At 38.0% G+C, this 19,626-nt stretch overlaps 2 protein-coding genes across 2 annotated transcripts; one reads left to right on the top strand and one right to left on the bottom strand.

Moving 5' to 3' along the window:
- LOC121379323 (retinol dehydrogenase 7-like) lies at nucleotides 1-7,797 on the bottom strand. Its single transcript, XM_041507894.1, has 7 exons — nucleotides 7,646-7,797; nucleotides 5,525-5,741; nucleotides 4,994-5,194; nucleotides 4,394-4,546; nucleotides 3,450-3,643; nucleotides 2,501-2,737; nucleotides 1-455 (listed from the first exon to the last, which is right to left on the bottom strand). The coding sequence occupies exons 1-7, from the start codon at nucleotides 7,667-7,669 to the stop codon at nucleotides 351-353; spliced, it is 1,131 nt and encodes a 376-aa protein (XP_041363828.1). The 5' UTR covers nucleotides 7,670-7,797; the 3' UTR covers nucleotides 1-350.
- A 3,568-nt stretch (nucleotides 7,798-11,365) lies between these two features.
- Nucleotides 11,366-19,303, top strand: LOC121378980 (40S ribosomal protein S2). The gene is made up of 5 exons (XM_041507404.1): nucleotides 11,366-11,635; nucleotides 12,856-12,966; nucleotides 15,040-15,213; nucleotides 17,669-17,828; nucleotides 19,062-19,303. The coding sequence occupies exons 1-5, from the start codon at nucleotides 11,381-11,383 to the stop codon at nucleotides 19,223-19,225; spliced, it is 864 nt and encodes a 287-aa protein (XP_041363338.1). The 5' UTR covers nucleotides 11,366-11,380; the 3' UTR covers nucleotides 19,226-19,303.
- Nucleotides 19,304-19,626: the final 323 nt, after the last annotated feature.

The raw sequence follows: 19,626 nt of genomic DNA, 5'->3' as shown, positions 1-19,626 counted from the left end.
AGGAAACCCGCTGTCGCCACTTCATGGGCTACTATTTTCGATTAGCAGCAAGTGATCTTTTATATGCACCATCCCACAGATAGGATAGCACATACCACGGCCTTTGATGTATCAGTCGTACTTCTCCCCTGATATGATTCTGTATAGGATAATTTCCGGAATCTCTCGATTTGTTGTGCCTTGCATGGTAACAGTTGTGAAGGCAGTTAAAAATAACAGTTGATGCCACACACATATATTAAAATTGTAAGTGTGGTTATATTTTGCAGTTAATTTAGTAAGTGATGTTATAAATATGATGAGTGGAGATTAACGTTTTAAAGAAAACTACATTCTGTATATCATGATGTTCAGTTGGACTTGTAGCTAGAACGCGAGATGGGAATTCCATTGAAGTATTCGACCAGAATATCAGTCACAAATGTAGGAAGATACGGCCGCATTCGAGCCAATAACTGAAAATAATAAAACAAAATTAATTATTAAAATTAAGCTATTTTTAGTAATGTACCGCTCTCGACAACAATGAAACGCCATCTGCAATAATCAATATCAAACAGGAACAGGACGATAAATAAATATTTATCCTCAACAAAATCAACCGGTAACTAGATTGTAAATTGATTTAGACCAACAAACATATTTCATTTCATTTCAACAGTGGTAAAAGCGTTCGCTTGATCCGCGGTCGGTCCAGGATCGATCCCCGTCGGTGGACCCATTGGGCTTTTTCTCGTTCTAGCCAGTGCTCCACAACTGGTGTAACAAAGGCCGTGGTATGTACTATTCTGTCTGTGGGATGGTGCATATAAAAGATCCCTTTCTGCTAATCGAAAAGAGTAGCACATGAAGTGGCGACTGGCTGGAAAGAGAAATAGCCCAATGGGTCCACCGACGGGCGGGCCATTAAAATTAAGGACGTGGGCCATTAGAATCGATGCAGTATTTTCGAATCCTGTCAATTGCCACTTAGTGTTTTAAAATATTCTATATACTCAAAACCAATTACAGTTTGGGGGCGGGCCGCAGCTCAGTAGTACGGCGCTCGCCTGATGAGCAATCGATCTAGAATCGATTCCCGTCGGTGAGCTCATTGGTGATGATGATAACTAGTTTAACGTGCCCATATACCACTAGGGTTTCGAACACGCCCATCCCGTGTCCGACCTCCGATAAGAGCGGTGGCCTGACTCGGGATGGAGGGGAAGGGGGGAGGGGGGGTGAAAATGGGCAGAATTTTCAAAATAGCAATTAGTAAAAAAGTTAATAGAATAAATAAAAAAATAAAAAAAGGTTACAAGCCAAAAATAAAAATAATTGACTGCTCGGCCGAATATTTACATAATTTGGAGCATTTTAGAAGGACAGTCCAAAACTAAATAAGAGAAAGAAGAGAGGATCGGACTATTTAATAATATTTTTAAAAAAAAGAAGTAATTTCGACATAAAATTTTGAACGCAGATCTAAAAGTCTAAAGTCCGATCGATATGTCCACGCGAATGGCCTCGTTAAGGCCGTTTGGGTGCACAGCTTAAAGGGACGAGATGGGTTGCATCCCGTCAAGAAAACCCCTAGATTGACAGTCGATAGACGTTGAAGGTTTAGTGCTGTGCTGAAATACAGATCTTGAGAAGCCGGATCCGTCTGAACGAGAGAGAGTATCAGACTAGGGTATAGTCCAGTCGTCATGGGTTGGTATAGTGGTGCGGACGGGACCGACTCCGAAGGATACGAGATGGTATCACTATAAAGCAAGGTAAAGTCTAGAAAAAGAGTAGTAGGGGCCGACCCCGCTTCCTATTTCTTCTTAGAGTGGGGCGGTCAATCTTCCAGTGCTGCTAGGACAGGCTCGGACATGTAGAGACTAAACGCGAACAACCGTGGCGTTCTGCAGAATGGCCGTCATACAAGTCACGAAAAAAACCAAGTCGACAGTCAGACGGAGAAATGACGTGGAGGCAAGGAATCTCGCTAAAAAGGAATCCATCCAGGTGGTGCAGACTGTCGAAACGAGAAACGTTCCAGCGTTCAATCAGTTCCAATGGCCGCATACATCCCAGTAGTAAACTTCATTTCGCTGACAAAAACAACGAAATGAAGGACCCCCAAGTCGAGCACACGAAAGCACGTGCAGTGTGCACAAGCGAAACAAACACGTCTTACCGCGTGGAGCTCCAGACTGGGAATCGAGCTCATTGGGATAGTTCTCGTTCCAGCCAGTGCTCCACATCTGGTGTAACTAAGACCATAGTATGTACTGTCCTGTTTCTGGGATGGTGCATATAAAAGAACCCTTGCTGCTAATCGAAAAGAGTAGCCCATAACGTGGCGACAGTGGGTTTCCTCTCTCAATATCTGTGTGGTCCATAACCATATGTCCGACGCCATATAACCGTAAATAAAATGTGTTGAGTGCGTCGTTAAATAAAACATTTCTTTCCTTCTTCCAATTACTGTTAAGCAGTCACTAGATTGTGAACGAAATTATATATACTCAACACAATCAATATCCATAATTCTGCTACTCCCGGCCACCAGAGTTCGTTGGGGTGGGTACTTCAGCGTGACAGCGTCTTCCATGACTTCAATGACGGGGTCCATGGTTTGATTCTGGTGTGAAGTTCCCCGGATGTTACGTTCAAGCAGCCGAAACAGACGATCCTCGCCGTAAGCGGCTTTCACTTCCGGGCTAGCTTTTTCCGCCAGTTTTGTAATGGTCCTCTGGAGTCTTTCTTTCTGAAATATTACAAAAGGAACAAACAGCTATATATCTAGGCCGGTTTCGCGGTGTTTTGTGGTGGGAAGGGTTTCAACTTCAAAAGGGCATTTGTCAGAATATCAGTGCTCATCATATAATAGGTATGGTAGCCAATGTAATAAATATATGTGATATTTTTCATATCGGATACATTCAGAATTTTATAACTTTGCAAATTAAATGTAAATTAATGAGGTTGCGGCACTACGTTTATTTAGATGTAAGCAAACGTACTACGGTGACATTCCAGAATTGACGTATACATCAACAGTCGTCAAACAAAAAAACCCATGTTAACAGCAACTTTACATTCAAAGTTATCCAGCTTTCTGAAAACAAAAATAAACGTTATGCACGAGTTTATTTTTATGTAAGAATATCCAACTTCGTTCCCATTCAAAATGACACACTCGTGACATAGTCAAATGTCATTTGAATATCCATTGATGCTGACTGGAATTATAGTTGCATATACAGTTTAGAAAAATACGTTCTATTAAGTTTGAGATTATATGATAAAGAGATTATTACCATCGTGTGTTTCAGTATCATCAATATCATATATTTATGATACCTAAACACCATTTGGTAATAACCTCTATATATTATGTTATCATATAATGCGATATTATTATAATTATACAAATTATAAGTTTATATATACAGTACCATTATAACGATATTTCATACATTAAATTCATTGAGAATACCGGTGGCTCCTCCATAGAGTCCAGGTTCTACAACAATGACCTTCACCCCGAATGGTCGTACTTCTAAGCGAAGAGAGTCCGAGAATGCTTCTATCCCGAACTTGGTGATGGCGTACACCGAATAGCAGGGAATCGCTACAAGTCCGCGTACACTGGTCACGTTCACAACACGTCCTGAATGAAACGCATATTTAACCTGTCAGTGTGCAAAATGGAATGAATGAATTGATTGACTGATTGAGTGATTGATTGATTGATTGATTAATGTTCAACGACACCCAAGCACAAAAATACATATCGGCCACTGGGTGTCAAACAAGGCAAGTATATGAATATTATTATTTACATTAAAAATAGAACTTTCCTCTACAAAGCTGAACATCAAAATCGTATTTTTGCACAAGTCAAAGTCAAAAGGATGTTAGGCAACGTCGTGATTGCTTCCGTACAAAGAAAGGTCCATGGAGCTATCTAAAACTGTAACATGACAGTCATGACTGAATCTGCACGACAAAACCTTCAAAATCGTATATCTGCACAAGACAGAGTCAAAAGTATATTTAACAAGATCACGACTGCTCTAATGAATCACTGTCAGGTGTTTCGTCATTACTAGGAGGACTGCAACTATCCAGTACGATACATCCTACATAGACTGCAGTGGGATTGTCATTCCTAAAAACACCTGTTCGTAGCCTATTTTTCTTTGGAGGAACAGTATATCATTAGCAAATTTTAAAAAAGCAAGAAAATTATGTTTTACTACCATATATTATCCAAATATAACAATCGTGAATAAATATTGTAAACCTAGAAAATATAAATATGAAATTAAAATTTAAGTACTAAAACATTTCTGATTTTGCCACATGTTCTGGACACCTAGTAAGAAAGCCAATGTGTCTCGGCATGATGCTGACAAACCGTGAGCTCTTCTCACAAGAGGTAAAAATGCTTTCGTCATTCGGATGAGTCCGAACAGGTTGACGTCACACACTGACTTGTACAGTTCCACGCTGCACAGCTCAACGTCACCGTACACTATGACACCAGCGTTGTTGACCAGCGCCCACAAGCCTTGAAAAGAAGGAAATGGAACACTATGTAGTATCAGACAGTTACAGTAGCTGTAGATCTAATGCTAGGCATGCTGTGCAGGAAAGAAGTCACGATAAAACAAGGATGAGTCTGTGTTCTGGATATAATAATAGTCCACCAGTAGCTAACGATGTTGAAATTATTGCGAGAATGGCATCATAGTTGGTAAAATAAATTAATCTCAATTAGTGCTGTGGAAATCCCATACTCAGTATGTATTTTCTGTAATTATAAAAAACAAACCTAAAATAAAACAAAATTCTAATCTGAACTAGTACGAACTATTTTTTCTTTCTTTAAATACGATAGCAGTCGAGTGTTCGACAATCGCAATCGTTTAGATTTAAAAAATATTAAAAACGAAATCACCTGACATAGAAAAATGATAATTCCATTGTTTTTAACCAACTCTGAAACATCTCCTACCGTTTGTTCCGCAGTGTTTTGCAACATATTGAAGACAACTCTGGACGTCGGCATCGGAAGTGACGTCAAGTTGGAGAGTGCGCAGACGAGAACTCGATTCTTTCTCCAGCTGCCTCGCTCCTGGTTCATTTACAAAAAGACAACAAGCAAACACCGTGAAACCCGTCTGGTCGAGTTTTCTGGCCAGAGCATTCCCAAATCCTGAAATGTATAAATATATCGAATTTTTATTATAGGTGTATGTATAAGAAGAGGAATGAATGTCAGGAATGTGTGTTACGGGATAACTGGGTCACATCCTATAACGACGACTGTCTGGACTCTTCATGGTGAAACAAAATAATAGATCTGTGCTAAAGTGAAGGGTGTATGTAAGAAATGAACGTCACGAATGTGTGTTACGGGATAACTGGGTCACATCCTGTAATAACGACTGTCTGGACTCTTCGTGGTGTCATAAAACAACAGATCTGTGCTGATATGAAGAGTGTATGTAAGGAAAGAAGGTCACGAACGTATGTTAAGTGATACCTGAGTCACACCCGGTAATAACGACTGTCCGGCATGCGGTGGGGAGTCTCATCCTCTTGACGGTGGTGAAGACCAAGGTAGCCAGACTGAGGACAGTCATTAGCGACAAGGCTATCGTCATGGAGGGCGACATGACGTAGATGGCGTACACGGGAAGCAGCAAGGTTAGGAACCGAATGTCAAGATGTGCTTGCATTGCTGTGTCTTTAGAAAAAAACTAAAATGAAACAGAACAACAGCAATTAATAAACATGCAGATGTCATACAAATACACGTGCACATGCACATTTACATGTAAATACACATACGAATAGATGTAAATACACATGCACACATACACATAAAAATGCACATGAAAATACACACACACACGAATACTAGTACACATGCGCATACATATGTACACATACACACACGTGTACATACATACATACACACACATACACACACATACATACATACATACATAAACGCATACACAGGCACAGGCACGGCACAAATCTTAATAGACACACAGGCATGTAGACGATAGACATGGTTTACTCCCCCCACCCCCACCCCCACCTCTAGCCCTAGGATCTACGTCGTGATGTTCAAACTAGTTGTAACCCGTTGTGCTTATTAAGGCCTACAAGGCGTGAGCAGGCTTTCTGCGATGGCGTTATCCAATGCAGATATAATAACTGGAGATTTATGCTTCTGTTTTATACCACATATAGTCATAGTGGTTATGTGGAAATCTGAGCATCCTCAAACTTCCGGGGCCAATTTATTCCGATCTATCCGTATAAACAACATTTTATTTACTTTGAATATCACTTTCGTCGTGTTATTACTATACAATACACTTCGTTTCATTACACTCCAATAATACACACGCCGGTTCCTATTATCCTAAAATATGATAACCTAAGGGGTTTTTTATTATTACAAATAAACGTTAATATTGACATGTATTTTCTTACCAGGCTAGCTGTAATGTAGATGTCCTTCAGAATGTGTATTTGATACGGTAGGTCATCAGACTTTAAACTCTAAAGAGAAGCGGATTTAGGCTACGACACAGCATACAAGATAAGCCAGAAGAGAAACGTGACATGCCTTCACAATCTGACTTAGCGCCAGACAAGACCACGGGCGTATGGGACGGCACTTTACTTGGAGTCAGAAGGAATATTAATGTGTCATAGGTGTCGGAACCGGGGCGGGGGGCGGTGCCAGGCGGCACTGGTCACCCAAATCAGAAGACAGTGCATCCCACACACACAATATCACTACCACCTGCCCCTTAGTTACTATCATCTTGCAATGTCAGGGGAGGGGGGTGGGGGTGATAACACACACACACACACCCTCAAGTTCAAAGGCAGTTTACAATATAACTGCTCCCCCCCCCCCCCCCCCCCCCCCAATCCAATTGCTATCATCTTCCAACGCTTATGTGTTGATTACTGTCAGATACATATATATTATGCAGCACGGAATAACAATAATAATATAATGTAAAGATTACTGGAACCAATCACAGACATAGTAACAATTAAGCGCTTTAGCCACCACAACCAATGAAAACATTCTTAAATAATACAATGTATCAGAAGGATCTGCTTTAAATTACTGGTAAAATACTCAAAGCTACAATGGCAACAAAATGGCTTCACTGATTCTCCTCATAATGTATGCTTAAGGGGTTGGCAGTTTTTGGTGTGTGTGTGGGGGGGGGGGGGGGGGGGGTATTTGTTCGTTTTGTTTTTTGTTGTTTTGTTTGTTGATGTTGTTATTGTTGAGGGGTTGTTGTTGTTTGTTTTTATATCGCTATATGTGTCCCCGTCGGTGTGTCCATTGGGCTATTTGTCGTTCCAGCCAGTGCACCACGACTGCTATGTCAAATATCGTAATATGTGCCATCCTGTCTGTGGGATTGGCTGTATAAAAGATCCCTTGCTATTAATGGAAAAATGTAGCAGGTTTCCTCTCTAACACTATATATTATGATTACCAAAGGTTTGACATCCAGCAGCAGATGATTAATAAATCAATGTGCTCTATCTGAGTTATGTAATATTTTATGCAATAAACAACATCACTGTAAAAAATATTTAAAATTGTCTTCACTCTTACTGTCCATACTGTTACTCCTGACATTTTGAACGTCGATACCGTTGTTGTGTTTGCAAATACACAAATTAGAAATTATAATTTAAAAACTTATGTTTTCTAAGAACCCATCATGTACCAATTAGTTATTCTATATTTGACCTTGCAAATGTATATTTAAAATTGTCCTGTTATGAAATGCGCATGGCAACAATATGGACGTCACACAATTGTTATGAGCATTGTTGTGAAATTCGCACTGCAGGATATACATATTAAAAGACATTACATGGTGTATCTGTTATCATGGTGTATGTATCTTCAATATGAAACTAAAGAAAAGCATGTCTTCCATTGATCATACATCATATACATGTATGTTTGTGTTTTTTAATGTTGCCATGTAGGCTGTCATATAATGTGCCATAAAAACGGCCAAACGGAGGCCATCAACCAGATGAATGCTCTGTTAACCATAGTTAAGATCAGAATTGTTAAATATACATAGCAAACCTGATCATCACGATCGTTGTTATTTATATATACTTCATATTTATGCTTCAAATGTAGTGGTGTGCGACCTGAAAGAGTAGCGGTACAATTCGGATTATGTCCCTTGGCAAGACCATGAACCGGAAGTAATCCTTTCCAAAAAAATCACGTAAGAAATGAGACGTGTTATTGAATGTTTCCAATAAAATCGCTGATTTATCAACGACATCCAATTTAATAAATGTTCATGAGATTCACTACTACTTAATATTACATATTAGCAATGTAATAAAGTATAAATTTGTTATTTATGTTTCGAAATACTGATTTTTTTTTTTTTTTAAATTGACATCTTTTATGTAATTTAAATTTAAAGATGCAGTCTTTTTTTATATCATTTACTAAAGACCTATCTACAGGTGGTTTTCTAACCCGGTTTAGGCGTGTAAATACGGTCTTAATTATCAGGATCAACATTTAACCAGTCTTTTTATGTTTAACGGTAAAATACCCGCTGTGGCTGGTCCCTCCCCCTCCCCATCCCCATCTAACTTCTAAGGCATCTTCAGTTTAGCCTAGGTAGCCCAAGTACTCTCGACTGTAAGATTATAGATAGCTAGGCTAGATGGACATTTGGACGGAAGGACTTGACTTTGGCACTGTCGCTAACCCTAATTTGTACCATCGATGTCTCAAACTGCGTTTACCTAACAAAACAAACATGAGTGCGATATTTACGGAATTATTATTTTACATTTTTCAGCAACAATATGTGAAACCAAATAAATTGGCCCCTGTAACTGCTGCACAAGGCGGAATCGCCCAGTCTCGAAATAGATCGCCAAGCTTTGTAATTGTTGCGACGGAGTGTCACGAAGCGTAGCTGAATGTGGGTGCTGTCGGGTTTCTTTTTGTAGTATGTGTATTAGTGATTAATATGTGGATTTTTTTTGTATCACTTAACTCGAAAATGATTGATGTAAAGGTATTTGACGTCAAACATAGGATTGTTGTGGTATTAGAGCGGGACTCGTTGCCTACCGTTTGGTAGTTAGGAATTGCCAAAAAAAGACATAGGTTGGTCTCTGACTGTAATGAGAGCGTGTTTATGTCCAAATGTCCGTCTAGCTCTCTTACAGTCAGAGTACTCGGGCTATAGGTTAACGTGAAAAATTAACAATGTGGATGTAAAACAAATCTATTCTAGTAAACAAAAGTGAAGCACCCTCCAGTAAGCGGGAAAGAGTGCAGCATTTCTGTGTTCAGGCACATGCGTTTGCAAAAAGTATCGTACTGCGCATTTGCGGTTCATTGTTTTCTATATTTAAGGCCACTACATGAAAAATGTATAGTTGACGAACACGTTTAATATTTTTTTTAAAGGAAATGTTCAGTTTGTCGAGCGTTGTGGTCCGGTCCACGTTTTACCAACACACATCGCTAACAATTGATGTCATTACTGATCAGCATTACGTTCATACCAGTGAATAGTGTGTAAAATTTATTATTTTAACGAATTGATTCTCAATTAACACAGTTTATACATTCGAAATTGTTTACAATTGTTATGAATGGATTATGAATACTATTCACTACAGTAGAGGCACAAAAATGTAGCATATATTTTGCAGATCAAATATAATAATTGAAAACAAATTCTAACAACAGGAGACTTAAAAATCATAAAAATTAAATGATTTGGCCTTGTTGATCTGGAAGTGTGAGGTCATGTGACAAGTACCGAATGATAATTCATCTTCCTCCATTTTAAGTCTATTTCTACGAATCGTGTGGACCTGATGTCGGTAATTTTAAGGAATAAACAAAAACGACGGTCAGATTAATGATTTTAGGGGTTTGTAAAATTTTGTATTTAGATACTTGCTTGTCTGAACTTTATTAGTAATGAAAATGTTCCTGAACTGTGAAGAAAAACCTCACAAATGAACGACTTGCAGATGACAACAAATCGGATGTTTTTTGTATGACCCATTCATGAGAAAACAAACTGAACGGAGTTGCAAGCATAACGCAGTTAGGGACGTTGACGATAAGTATTTATGGTGTTCTTTACACATGACCGTGCCAAAGGAAAGTCCTACCAAATACTGATAGTTATTCAGATTCAAAATTAGCTTTATTATTACAATGCTTCACCACATAAAAATAAAAACTGGTCTACTAACCTTGACTGTCAAATTTCTATAACATGCAAGCAACGCTGTTTACGAGTCAGTATTTTTAAAAAAAAATTCATAATTCCGGACAAAATATTAATTTTAAGTTTTAAAAGATGAAAGAAATAAAAAGTACCTTTTGTCAAATATATCAAAAAATTACTGTTTGATGTTTTATTTATTGTGTTCGAAGCCAAAACAAGGGTCCGAAAAGTGACTTGTCTACCTTAATATCACAACAATCCTGTTTGACATCAGATGCCTCGATCATTTTAGAGTTTCTTGATTTAAACAAATCCACATGTTAATCACTGCAAAAAGAAAACCAACAGCACCCACATTTTGCTAATCTACGGCAACTCTGACACTGGTATTCCAAAGCTCGCTGGCCTATATTGTGACGTAGCGTCACTAGGTGATACATTTCAGATATCACTACACAATACTGAAACATTTAACAATAGCTGCTAATCAATTTTTAATGGTCTAGAAATGCCTATAATTAAAATTTTAAAAATAAAATATTTCCTGGTTATTATTTACAACTCCTAAATTTATATCCAGGTTTGCATGTACATTGTAAATTACATTTTAAAATTAACACTTTTATGTGGATGCAGGGCTTCTAGATTATGGTAGCCCCACTCCCGTGGCTAGTGATATTTAATGTTGAGTTAGTAAATAACTATTATTGCAATGGCCGACGGCTAGTGAATTTTTTTTTATCAAATGTTTAAGTTAAGCCTATTTTGTAAATATGAATATCCTGTGCCCACCCCAACCCCCCAATGTTAGTGTTTTTAAGCTCGATCTCCCTCTTCAGGTGACATACCTGATTATTACTATTATTTAGTAAAATTGTATGACTTAAAGTAAAGTAGAGCTAAGCTAGTAAATGTTTAAAACCACTGATCCCATGTCTAGTGGATTTTTTTTAAATTGTAGAAGCTCTGGTGGATGGCTCTAAAGTTCAGTTTTAGGTGCAACTCTGGAAGTAAACATTTTTAGGATCTGGCCCCTCTACGTGGCTGCTATTTAGTAGTTTGTCATGACTCGACATACATCTTTATTTTTATAATTTGTTTTAGCAATGGCGGATGCAGAACCAGCCGGTGGTCGTGGAGGTTTCAGGGGTGGGTTTGGAGATAGGGGAGGAAGGGGAGGGTTTGGCGACAGAGGACGGGGCCGTGGTAGAGGGCGAGGGCGCGGCAGAGGAAGAGGGCGTGGCCGGGGTGCAAAGGAAGGCGATAAGGAATGGATGCCTGTTACCAAGCTGGGGCGTCTCGTGAAGGATCTCAAGATCAAGAGTTTGGAAGAAATTTATCTCTTCTCTCTGCCAATCAAAGTAATTTGCAGCATTTTCATTCTCTTGTGGTGGGTGACTGTTCGAGATTTATAGACTGTTGTATCGGCTGAATGCAGTCGGGTGTATAATTTACCTAATTAATAATATTTGTATTGAATTTTTCTTGGTACATCTTTGAAAATCATTTATATTTAACATCAAATTTAACATTTTACTGTGTAATTTCACTATAACTGCAGTTAAATATATTTTTAGCTTCACTATGATGTTCGGTGGCCGTCTGATAGTGATAGTTCTAAAACTTGATATGGTTCTCTGGGGCAGTTAGTGCTACAACGATAAACCGGTATACCGCGATAATTGATCAGCTCGATACAAACCGCGGTACAGTTTTGCGTATCGCGATTTGTATACGCTATTTTTGTTCCTTGTATCTTATTTGACTTGAAATAGGCAAACAAACAAACAAACAAAAACCACATCATTTTATTAATTGGTGATGACAAAATGTAACGATCACGTTTAGTATTCGGCTTACTTGTTGGCATACGAAGTGATAGGTCGGTTATACTTGGTTCTAACTTCTAAACAAAACGTATTAAAAGTCCAATGAAAATAACCAATTAACAATAATTACAAATAAATGTTTTGTTACTTACACATTATCATTCATTGTTCATTTACGTTGGAATACGGCTACAGCTATCATCTTCAAAGAAATAAACCAACAAATGAGAATCACACTTTGCTGTTTTTCACTGAACTCTGAATACTTCGGCCGATCGTTCAAAATACCTCGGGTAATAACCTCGGAAAAGCCCGATAGTAAGGATTTCCGAATGTGACAATTTATAAATAGTTTGACACCGTCACACCGGTGTTCTGGTAGACTAGTATTGTGTTTAAAAAAAAAAAAAATGGCCTAAAATATTTAGCCTGACGGCTGAAACTAATAAAGATCATTAAAAAGTTATGGCTTCTGTTTTCATTACAAAAACAACCCATAAATATTAAATTTAAATAATATCAACTATATTGCAATACAGTTTCTTATATCGCAATACGGTTTTGACCATATCGTTGCACCCCTAGGGGCAGTCATCACAAACTAATAACTTTTAAAAATTTAAGTAAATATATAACATTAGATGGACTTTACAATTTTAATGGATGATATACTACTGTAAAAATTTAGAATTAAGTTGTTACGCTCTAATGGGTGATAGGCCTCATTGTTTATTTGTTTGTTGTGATTGCAGGAGTTTGAAATCATTGACTACTTCCTTCCTCCTGGCACGCTGAAGGACGAAGTACTCAAGATCATGCCTGTCCAGAAACAGACTAGAGCTGGACAGAGAACACGATTTAAGGTTCGTTTGTACTTTGTAATTCTTGAGGGCGGGACGTAGCCCAGTGGTAAGATCTAGGATCGATCCCCGTCGATGGACCTGTTGGGCTATTTCTTGTTCCAGCCAATGCTCCACAACTGGAGTAACAATGGGATGGTGCATATAAAAGATCCCTTGCTGCTAATTGAAAAGAGTAGCCCATGAAGGGGCGACAGTGGGTTTCCTCTTGATATCTGTGTGGTCCTGAACCATATGTCTGGCGCCATATAACCGTAAATAGAGTGTGTTGGGTGCGTCGTTAAATAAACCATTTCCTTCCTTCCTTGTAATTCTTGAAATAATTGGACGAGTCTAAAACATCCATTCTATCGCCAAAACAATTTTATTTCGCCTTCATGTAAAATTCTTTAATCTCATTGGTTGTTTGCCGTTGGACAAATCCCTTATACCCCTGTGGGTGGAGCCAAATTCTCTTGTACCCCGTCTGTAATTTCCAACAGTTTCAAGCCACCCCAGTTAATGCTAAAGCAATAATCGGATTATAAATAGCATTGATAATCAAGTATACATAATTAATTTTATTTTTACTATAAAATACACTATTTCAATACTTTTTAAAGCTGCAATGTTGAACTCGGCCACCTAATTACGGTCGTGGTGTTATTGTATTAATGTGCGATTAGCAACAGTGTTAATATTTTAATTTTTTTATACATACATTTCTGATAATTTAAAAAAAAAAAAAACTTTTTTTTATTATTAATCTGTTTCAGACAATTTCATATTACAAACATTTGAAGTTAAAAAACTCATTTATCGATGGAACTATTTTTCGTCACTGGCAAGTGGTTTCGTTTGCGTCCGCGTGGTACGGCTCCATTAATAAATTATTAACAATTATTGTCTGGCGTTATTTTGATTATTTGGCTATATGGTTTAACATGTCGGCAAGATAAATTCATTGTAGAAGCATCTCTCGGGGTATATGGCTTTTTATGTACCCTCTGTATGCTCTGTAAAAGAACACAGAGGGTACATAAAAAGCCATACACCCCTCATGATGCTTCTACAACTTATAATGTTCAATCCGTTGGCATTCACCATCACGAACTTCTTCAATTATTGCCATTTTCCTCAAATAATGGTAAATAACTGCGATTGTGCTTGATTTATTCTATGTTTATGACTTGTGTGCAGCATTAGTTTATACATAACTTACGTTTACGTTGTTTTGTGAATAGCTCTTCATTCGTAGATTTACGTTTACATGTAAAACTAGACTTGCGATGTTTTGTGAATATGGGTCCAGGGTCCTAATTCACTAAGATCTCTTAGGCTTTGCTAGACAACAAAGTATCCTCTTTGCAAGTCTTTTTGCATTGCACTGCGATATCGCAAAGTTGCGAGAGTTTAGTGAATTAGGTCCCCTGTATTGTAATTTCAAAACCCTACGATTGACTGATCAGAAGAACTATACTTTGAAACTGACAACAATATAAATTGCTGTCTCGATCTTGGAATACTCTCAATTTTACAATACCCAACCATATTATTTTATGTTCAAAATTTGGATCAGCCGCACATTGTGTTTACATTTACCATAGTTTGACACCCAATTGCCGATGTATTTTTCGTGCTGGGGTGTCATTAAACATTCATTCATTTGGATCAGCCACAATTGCTTCTGAGTTTAAAAATTGATTAGCTAATACAGGATTAATGGTTTAGAACTATATATCTATAAAATTTCCAATGCAATAACGAACAAAAAGAAATCTGATCACGTCCATTATACTATACACTATAGGGAAATAATGCTATACATTATCCTGTTCATTGAAATGTTTCAATTAAAATAAGTTGATCACAAAATCAAAACATATGAAGTTAAAAAGAATATAAAACTTGACTTTTTGTCTGTATATTGCAGGTTTTTAGTATGATGGAAGCAGGAAACTTGTAGGTATAAAAAGGTGTAATGCAATGAGGTGCACTGGTCTTTTAAGTTTAAATTTACTTTAAAATGTTTACCTAGTGGTTAGAGTAGTTTCTAGGCTTATTTGACGTGCATTAAACATTGTCTTTTCTTTTAAGGCCTTTGTTGCCGTGGGAGATCATAACGGCCATGTTGGTCTGGGGGTGAAGTGCTCCAAGGAAGTCGCTACAGCCATTCGAGGGGCCATCATCCTCGCCAAGCTGTCTGTGATCCCGGTCCGACGAGGGTACTGGGGAAACAGGATCGGAAAGCCTCACACTGTCCCATGCAAGGTAAGCTTCTTTTGGTGCTTAATGTAGAGCATGTACTGAGTGGAGCAGGACGTAGCGCAGTGGTACAGTGCTCTCTCGATGCATGGTCAGTGTTTGATCGATCCCTGTCTGTGGGATGGTGCATATAAAAGATCCCTTGCTGCTAATCAAAAAGAGTAGTCCAGCAGGCGACAGCAGGTTTCCTCTCAATATCTGTGTGGTCCTTAACCATGTCTGACACCATATAACAGTAAACAAAATGCATCGAGTGCATCGTTAAAATATTTTTCTTCTTTTTGTACTGAGGTAGCAGTGATGTCATTAAGAATAGAATTAGCAGATGAAAATGAAATTAAAGGTGGCTAGAGTCTTACAGTTTACAATGAGGCCAAGTAAAAAAATTTGTTTGGTTCCTGTTACATGCCAAAAACAAATAGGGTAGGTAGGTAGGGAAAACACACACACACACACACACACCATTTTCGAGCTAATATTTCTTGAATAGTATAGCAGATTAATATATTAAAAGCTCTTTCTTTGTGTTACAGTGCAACTGACAATACATACTCTAATGAGAATCATTAATTATTTTCTATAAAAAAAAAAAAAAACATGTCGTAACCTAGTCAAACCACAATCGGTATTAATGTAAACACCACCCAAGTCTAATACTACACGGTAAGGTTATAAACTACGATAACACTAAAATAACACTATAATTTGTTCATTGGAAAAAAGTTTTAATATCAAAGGTCTAATCCACAAAATGGTTACACCCCCTCACAACTACAGCAACAACACTGATCTTCCCGGCCTATTTCATTGCCAGTATTGCAGTAACAAAATGTACATCATGAACACAACGAAGATGTCAATAAAAATTAACAAAATAAGTTAACAAAAAGATCTCCATACTAACTATCCTCATAGCAGAGAGGTCCATAAGGACACGGCACAGTATCTTTGCACTGTTGACAAAGAGGTAAAACAGGTTTGTATTTTTGCTTTTAAGGGTCTGATCCACAACATGGTTACACCCCCTCACAACTACAGCACTGCAGACGCTATTAAATGTGAAAAGAGTTGTCATTTCTTAAGGTTTTGGGTACTACCAGTTCATTTCAAATGCCATGGATATCATCATATTTAATAATAAATACAGGGGTTATTTGTCAAACAAATGCAAAATATTGATAGAGTTGATGTTTAAATATTTAATTTAAGTAATCTTTTCAGCATAATCGGCTATTTTCATGTTTACTCTTTATGTTTAACATTGAATCGTAACTCGGTATTTCTAGAAGTTCGATTACGTTTTAGGGAATTCCCCTACCAAAATAGACTGGAAATGTGTATCATTCTGCTTTTTAACAGTAAACTAGCGTAACATTTTGAAGATTGGATTCACAAGTTCCGAGTAGTTCCGAATGAGTACGAGAACACGTCCGCGAGCATGTGGTGTCAATGGCATCTTCCATTTACAGAGTAGAATGTCCAAAATGTGCTCATTCAAATCAAATAATATTACACATGTATTTAAATCAATTTCAAATGAAACGACATTCAAGGAATCGGAACACCTTGCCACATTCCGCTACGCCTATATTTCGTGGAAATGTACGAGGAGTTCCGAATGGCTCTCGGAAGCTTTTCATTTGGAACTCTTCGGAAGTAAAATTGCGCGAAGTGTTCCGGGTCTTCTGGTAACGAGATCTTGGACTGACAGATCTCGTGGCATCTCTCTGCAGTTGTTTTTAGAGTCGACGAAAATTGGGATTGATATTAATGGATTATTAAATAAAACAGGTGGGAAAAAAAAGGGTGGGGAAAAGGTTAAAAAAAAGTTTAGGGTCGGCACCAAAAATTTAGGGACGGTCGGGTAACCGGAACCAAACAATTTTTTTTACTACGCCTGAATGGCATGTGACTTTTAAATAAGTAGATACAAAGTTTAAGAATGTCGTAATTTCACCGATTTATCTTAAATATTAACACAAACATACATACATACATTAACTATCAGCTATTATTGTCCAAGCAGTAGCATGCTTTCAAACACATCTCAGTTGTGAGCTTGCACAAATTTATACCTGCTGAACATTTATTAAAGAGGTGACGAAAAATCACTGAAATCTGCCTATTAATAACATCCCTAAATAGTGCTCTCACTGGGTCGTTTCACCGATGCCCCTCTGCATCTCTTTCTCTTCTCTCCACACCTCCCTGTTGTCCACTATCCTAAGACTTGGTCTTAAGAATAAACTAGTCTTAATTAAACTTTTGTCATGGGCCATATGCCGCAGTGCCATGTCAATACTTGAACAGTTCTTGTATTTTTTAAAGTTTTTCTGCAATAAAGGTTTAATAGTGGAGGCTTCATATGACAGAAGGCAAGTAGAGGCCTTGAGAGTGCTGTATTAATCAAAGTAATGTAACTGAATATTATTTGAATACTAAACTGGTGATTTATTTTCAGTTGAATGGCAAGTGCGGTAGTGTCCGAGTACGTTTGATCCCTGCTCCCAGGGGAACGGGCATCGTGAGTGCTCCAGTTCCCAAGAAGCTGTTGAACATGGCTGGTATTGATGACTGTTACACTGCAGCCCGTGGATCAACCGCTACATTAGGAAACTTTGGTATGTACACACCTTTTTTTAAAAAGTCTATAGTTCAATTATGTGCTTTTCTTGTGACTATAAGATTGGTTTCCTTATTTTTAAGGAGGAAGCTACAGCTAGTTTCTTTTCTCTTTTTATACCATCTGTTAGACAACGACTAATTGACTGGAATGTTGTTAAACCTATTATTTTTTTTTTTTATTTTTTATTTTTTTGGATGGACAAATCTATTGAAATCAAGATTGTCTAAATGCCATCAACTATCAAGTCTTTATCGTTTTTACACTTTTGCCTTGCCCAAGAGTTGAAATCTTAAGTGCAGAGAAATCCTCCCATTTACAAGTTATCACAAAATATAGCCTGGTAACCTATAGGTTACCACAACGATATGAAAGTTAGAATTGAATTCCTGTTATCAGTATGACTAAAGAAATCTGGAAGTAAATTTATCTAGTGGGTGCTGCTTAAACATGGATTGCCGAAATTGATTTGCAATGAACATCGGTGCAATTTTGTACCAGAAAACAACTCTGAATTAAATTCATCTAGTGGACGCTGCTTAAATGCGGAATGATTATTATTGCTTGCATTTGCACATCGATGCAATTCCTTACCAGAAAATTAAAACTAAGTGTTGCTCGGTCACGAGCACTCACTCGAGGTGCAATTAGTCGTAGGATCGATGGCCCACGATGGATTCTGGGTCAGCGCCCTCAATAGTTTAAGAAGTAGCAGGCTACAACAGTGATGATAGGGGGGGGGGGTGTCTGGGGGCCCTCCCCGAGAAACATTTGAAAAATCAAATTTCGATGTGAACTAATCGCGTTTCAAGACAAATAAACAACGATTTTGGCACCTTGTTTGGATCCCTTTTGTAGCAGACTTTATTAAAGAAGAGAAAGCACTTTTTTTTTTTACCATCAACGAAAAGTAGGCGGCTGCAAAAGCTGTTTCAGGCGGCGATTTGCCGCTTGAGACCGGGTACTTTTGAGGGCTCTGTTCTGGGTGCTTTTCCCTGTCCCAACCAGTGTCCCATGACTGGTACATCAAACACTATGGTATGTACTGTCCTGTCTGTTAGTGGAAATCTGCCGTCTCCATGTATGCTACTCTATTGCAAGGGTTCAGTTGCTGAAGGGTCACTAAAAGAAATATTCTTTTCCTTTTTTACAAAGATGCATAGTTTTTAATTTAAATTTGTTGTGTGAAACTTGATGCATTATTCTAGAGAGAAACCTTTTGTTGTTTCAGCTAAAGCGACTTACCAGGCCATCTCAAGGACGTACGCCTACCTGACTCCGGACCTGTGGAAGGAGACCGCCTTCACAAAGCCGCCATACCAGGAATTCACGGACTACTTGGCCAAGAACCATATGAGGGTCGCAGTGCAGAAACAGGAACAGAAAGTCTATTAATGTGTCAAACTGTGGACGCTTTGTAACTTGATGAAGAGAGTTCTGTATTAAACAGACTAAGTAAAAGAAACAAATATACTCTTGCTGTGTTGTTTTCTATTGCCGTGTATATGTATTATTAAATCACTAGGCTTTTCCAAAAAAACAATATTGCCAGCCTTCATTAGCCAAGGTGTGGAATTTAGCGCAGTCTGTTGAGGTGCTTTTGTCACTGGTTCGAACTACCTCTGGTAATCATTGGCTTTTTCTTGTTTCAACCCGTGCACCACAACTATCGAATGGCCGTGGTATATGCTTTTCTGTGTATATAAAAGATCCTTGCATTGGGAAAAATTGGTGGGCTTCCTCTGATGTAATAATTGGCCTATGATTCATTGAATCGTGCTCTAGTGGTGTCGTAA

Source organism: Gigantopelta aegis, chromosome 8, assembly GCF_016097555.1.
Source record: "Gigantopelta aegis isolate Gae_Host chromosome 8, Gae_host_genome, whole genome shotgun sequence".
Lineage (NCBI taxonomy): Eukaryota > Metazoa > Mollusca > Gastropoda > Neomphalida > Peltospiridae > Gigantopelta > Gigantopelta aegis.
Note: the sequence above shows the minus strand (reverse complement) of the source record. Positions and strands in the feature narration are given on the sequence as shown.

Excerpts from the sequence above, each read along its gene's own strand:
- LOC121379323 (XM_041507894.1), bottom strand. The coding sequence starts at position 7,669 with ATGTCAGGAGTAACAGTATGGACA. Across the intron at positions 5,195-5,524 it reads TATTACCGGGTGTGACTCAG|GATTTGGGAATGCTCTGGCC; the intron begins GTATCACTTAAC and ends TATACATTTCAG. Across the intron at positions 456-2,500 it reads GAATTATGGATATTGATTGT|TTATTGGCTCGAATGCGGCC; the intron begins GTTGAGTATATA and ends TATTATTTTCAG.
- LOC121378980 (XM_041507404.1), top strand. The coding sequence starts at position 11,381 with ATGGCGGATGCAGAACCAGCCGGTGGTCGTGGAGGTTTCAGGGGTGGG. Across the intron at positions 11,636-12,855 it reads TCTTCTCTCTGCCAATCAAA|GAGTTTGAAATCATTGACTA; the intron begins GTAATTTGCAGC and ends TTGTGATTGCAG. Across the intron at positions 12,967-15,039 it reads GACAGAGAACACGATTTAAG|GCCTTTGTTGCCGTGGGAGA; the intron begins GTTCGTTTGTAC and ends TTTTCTTTTAAG.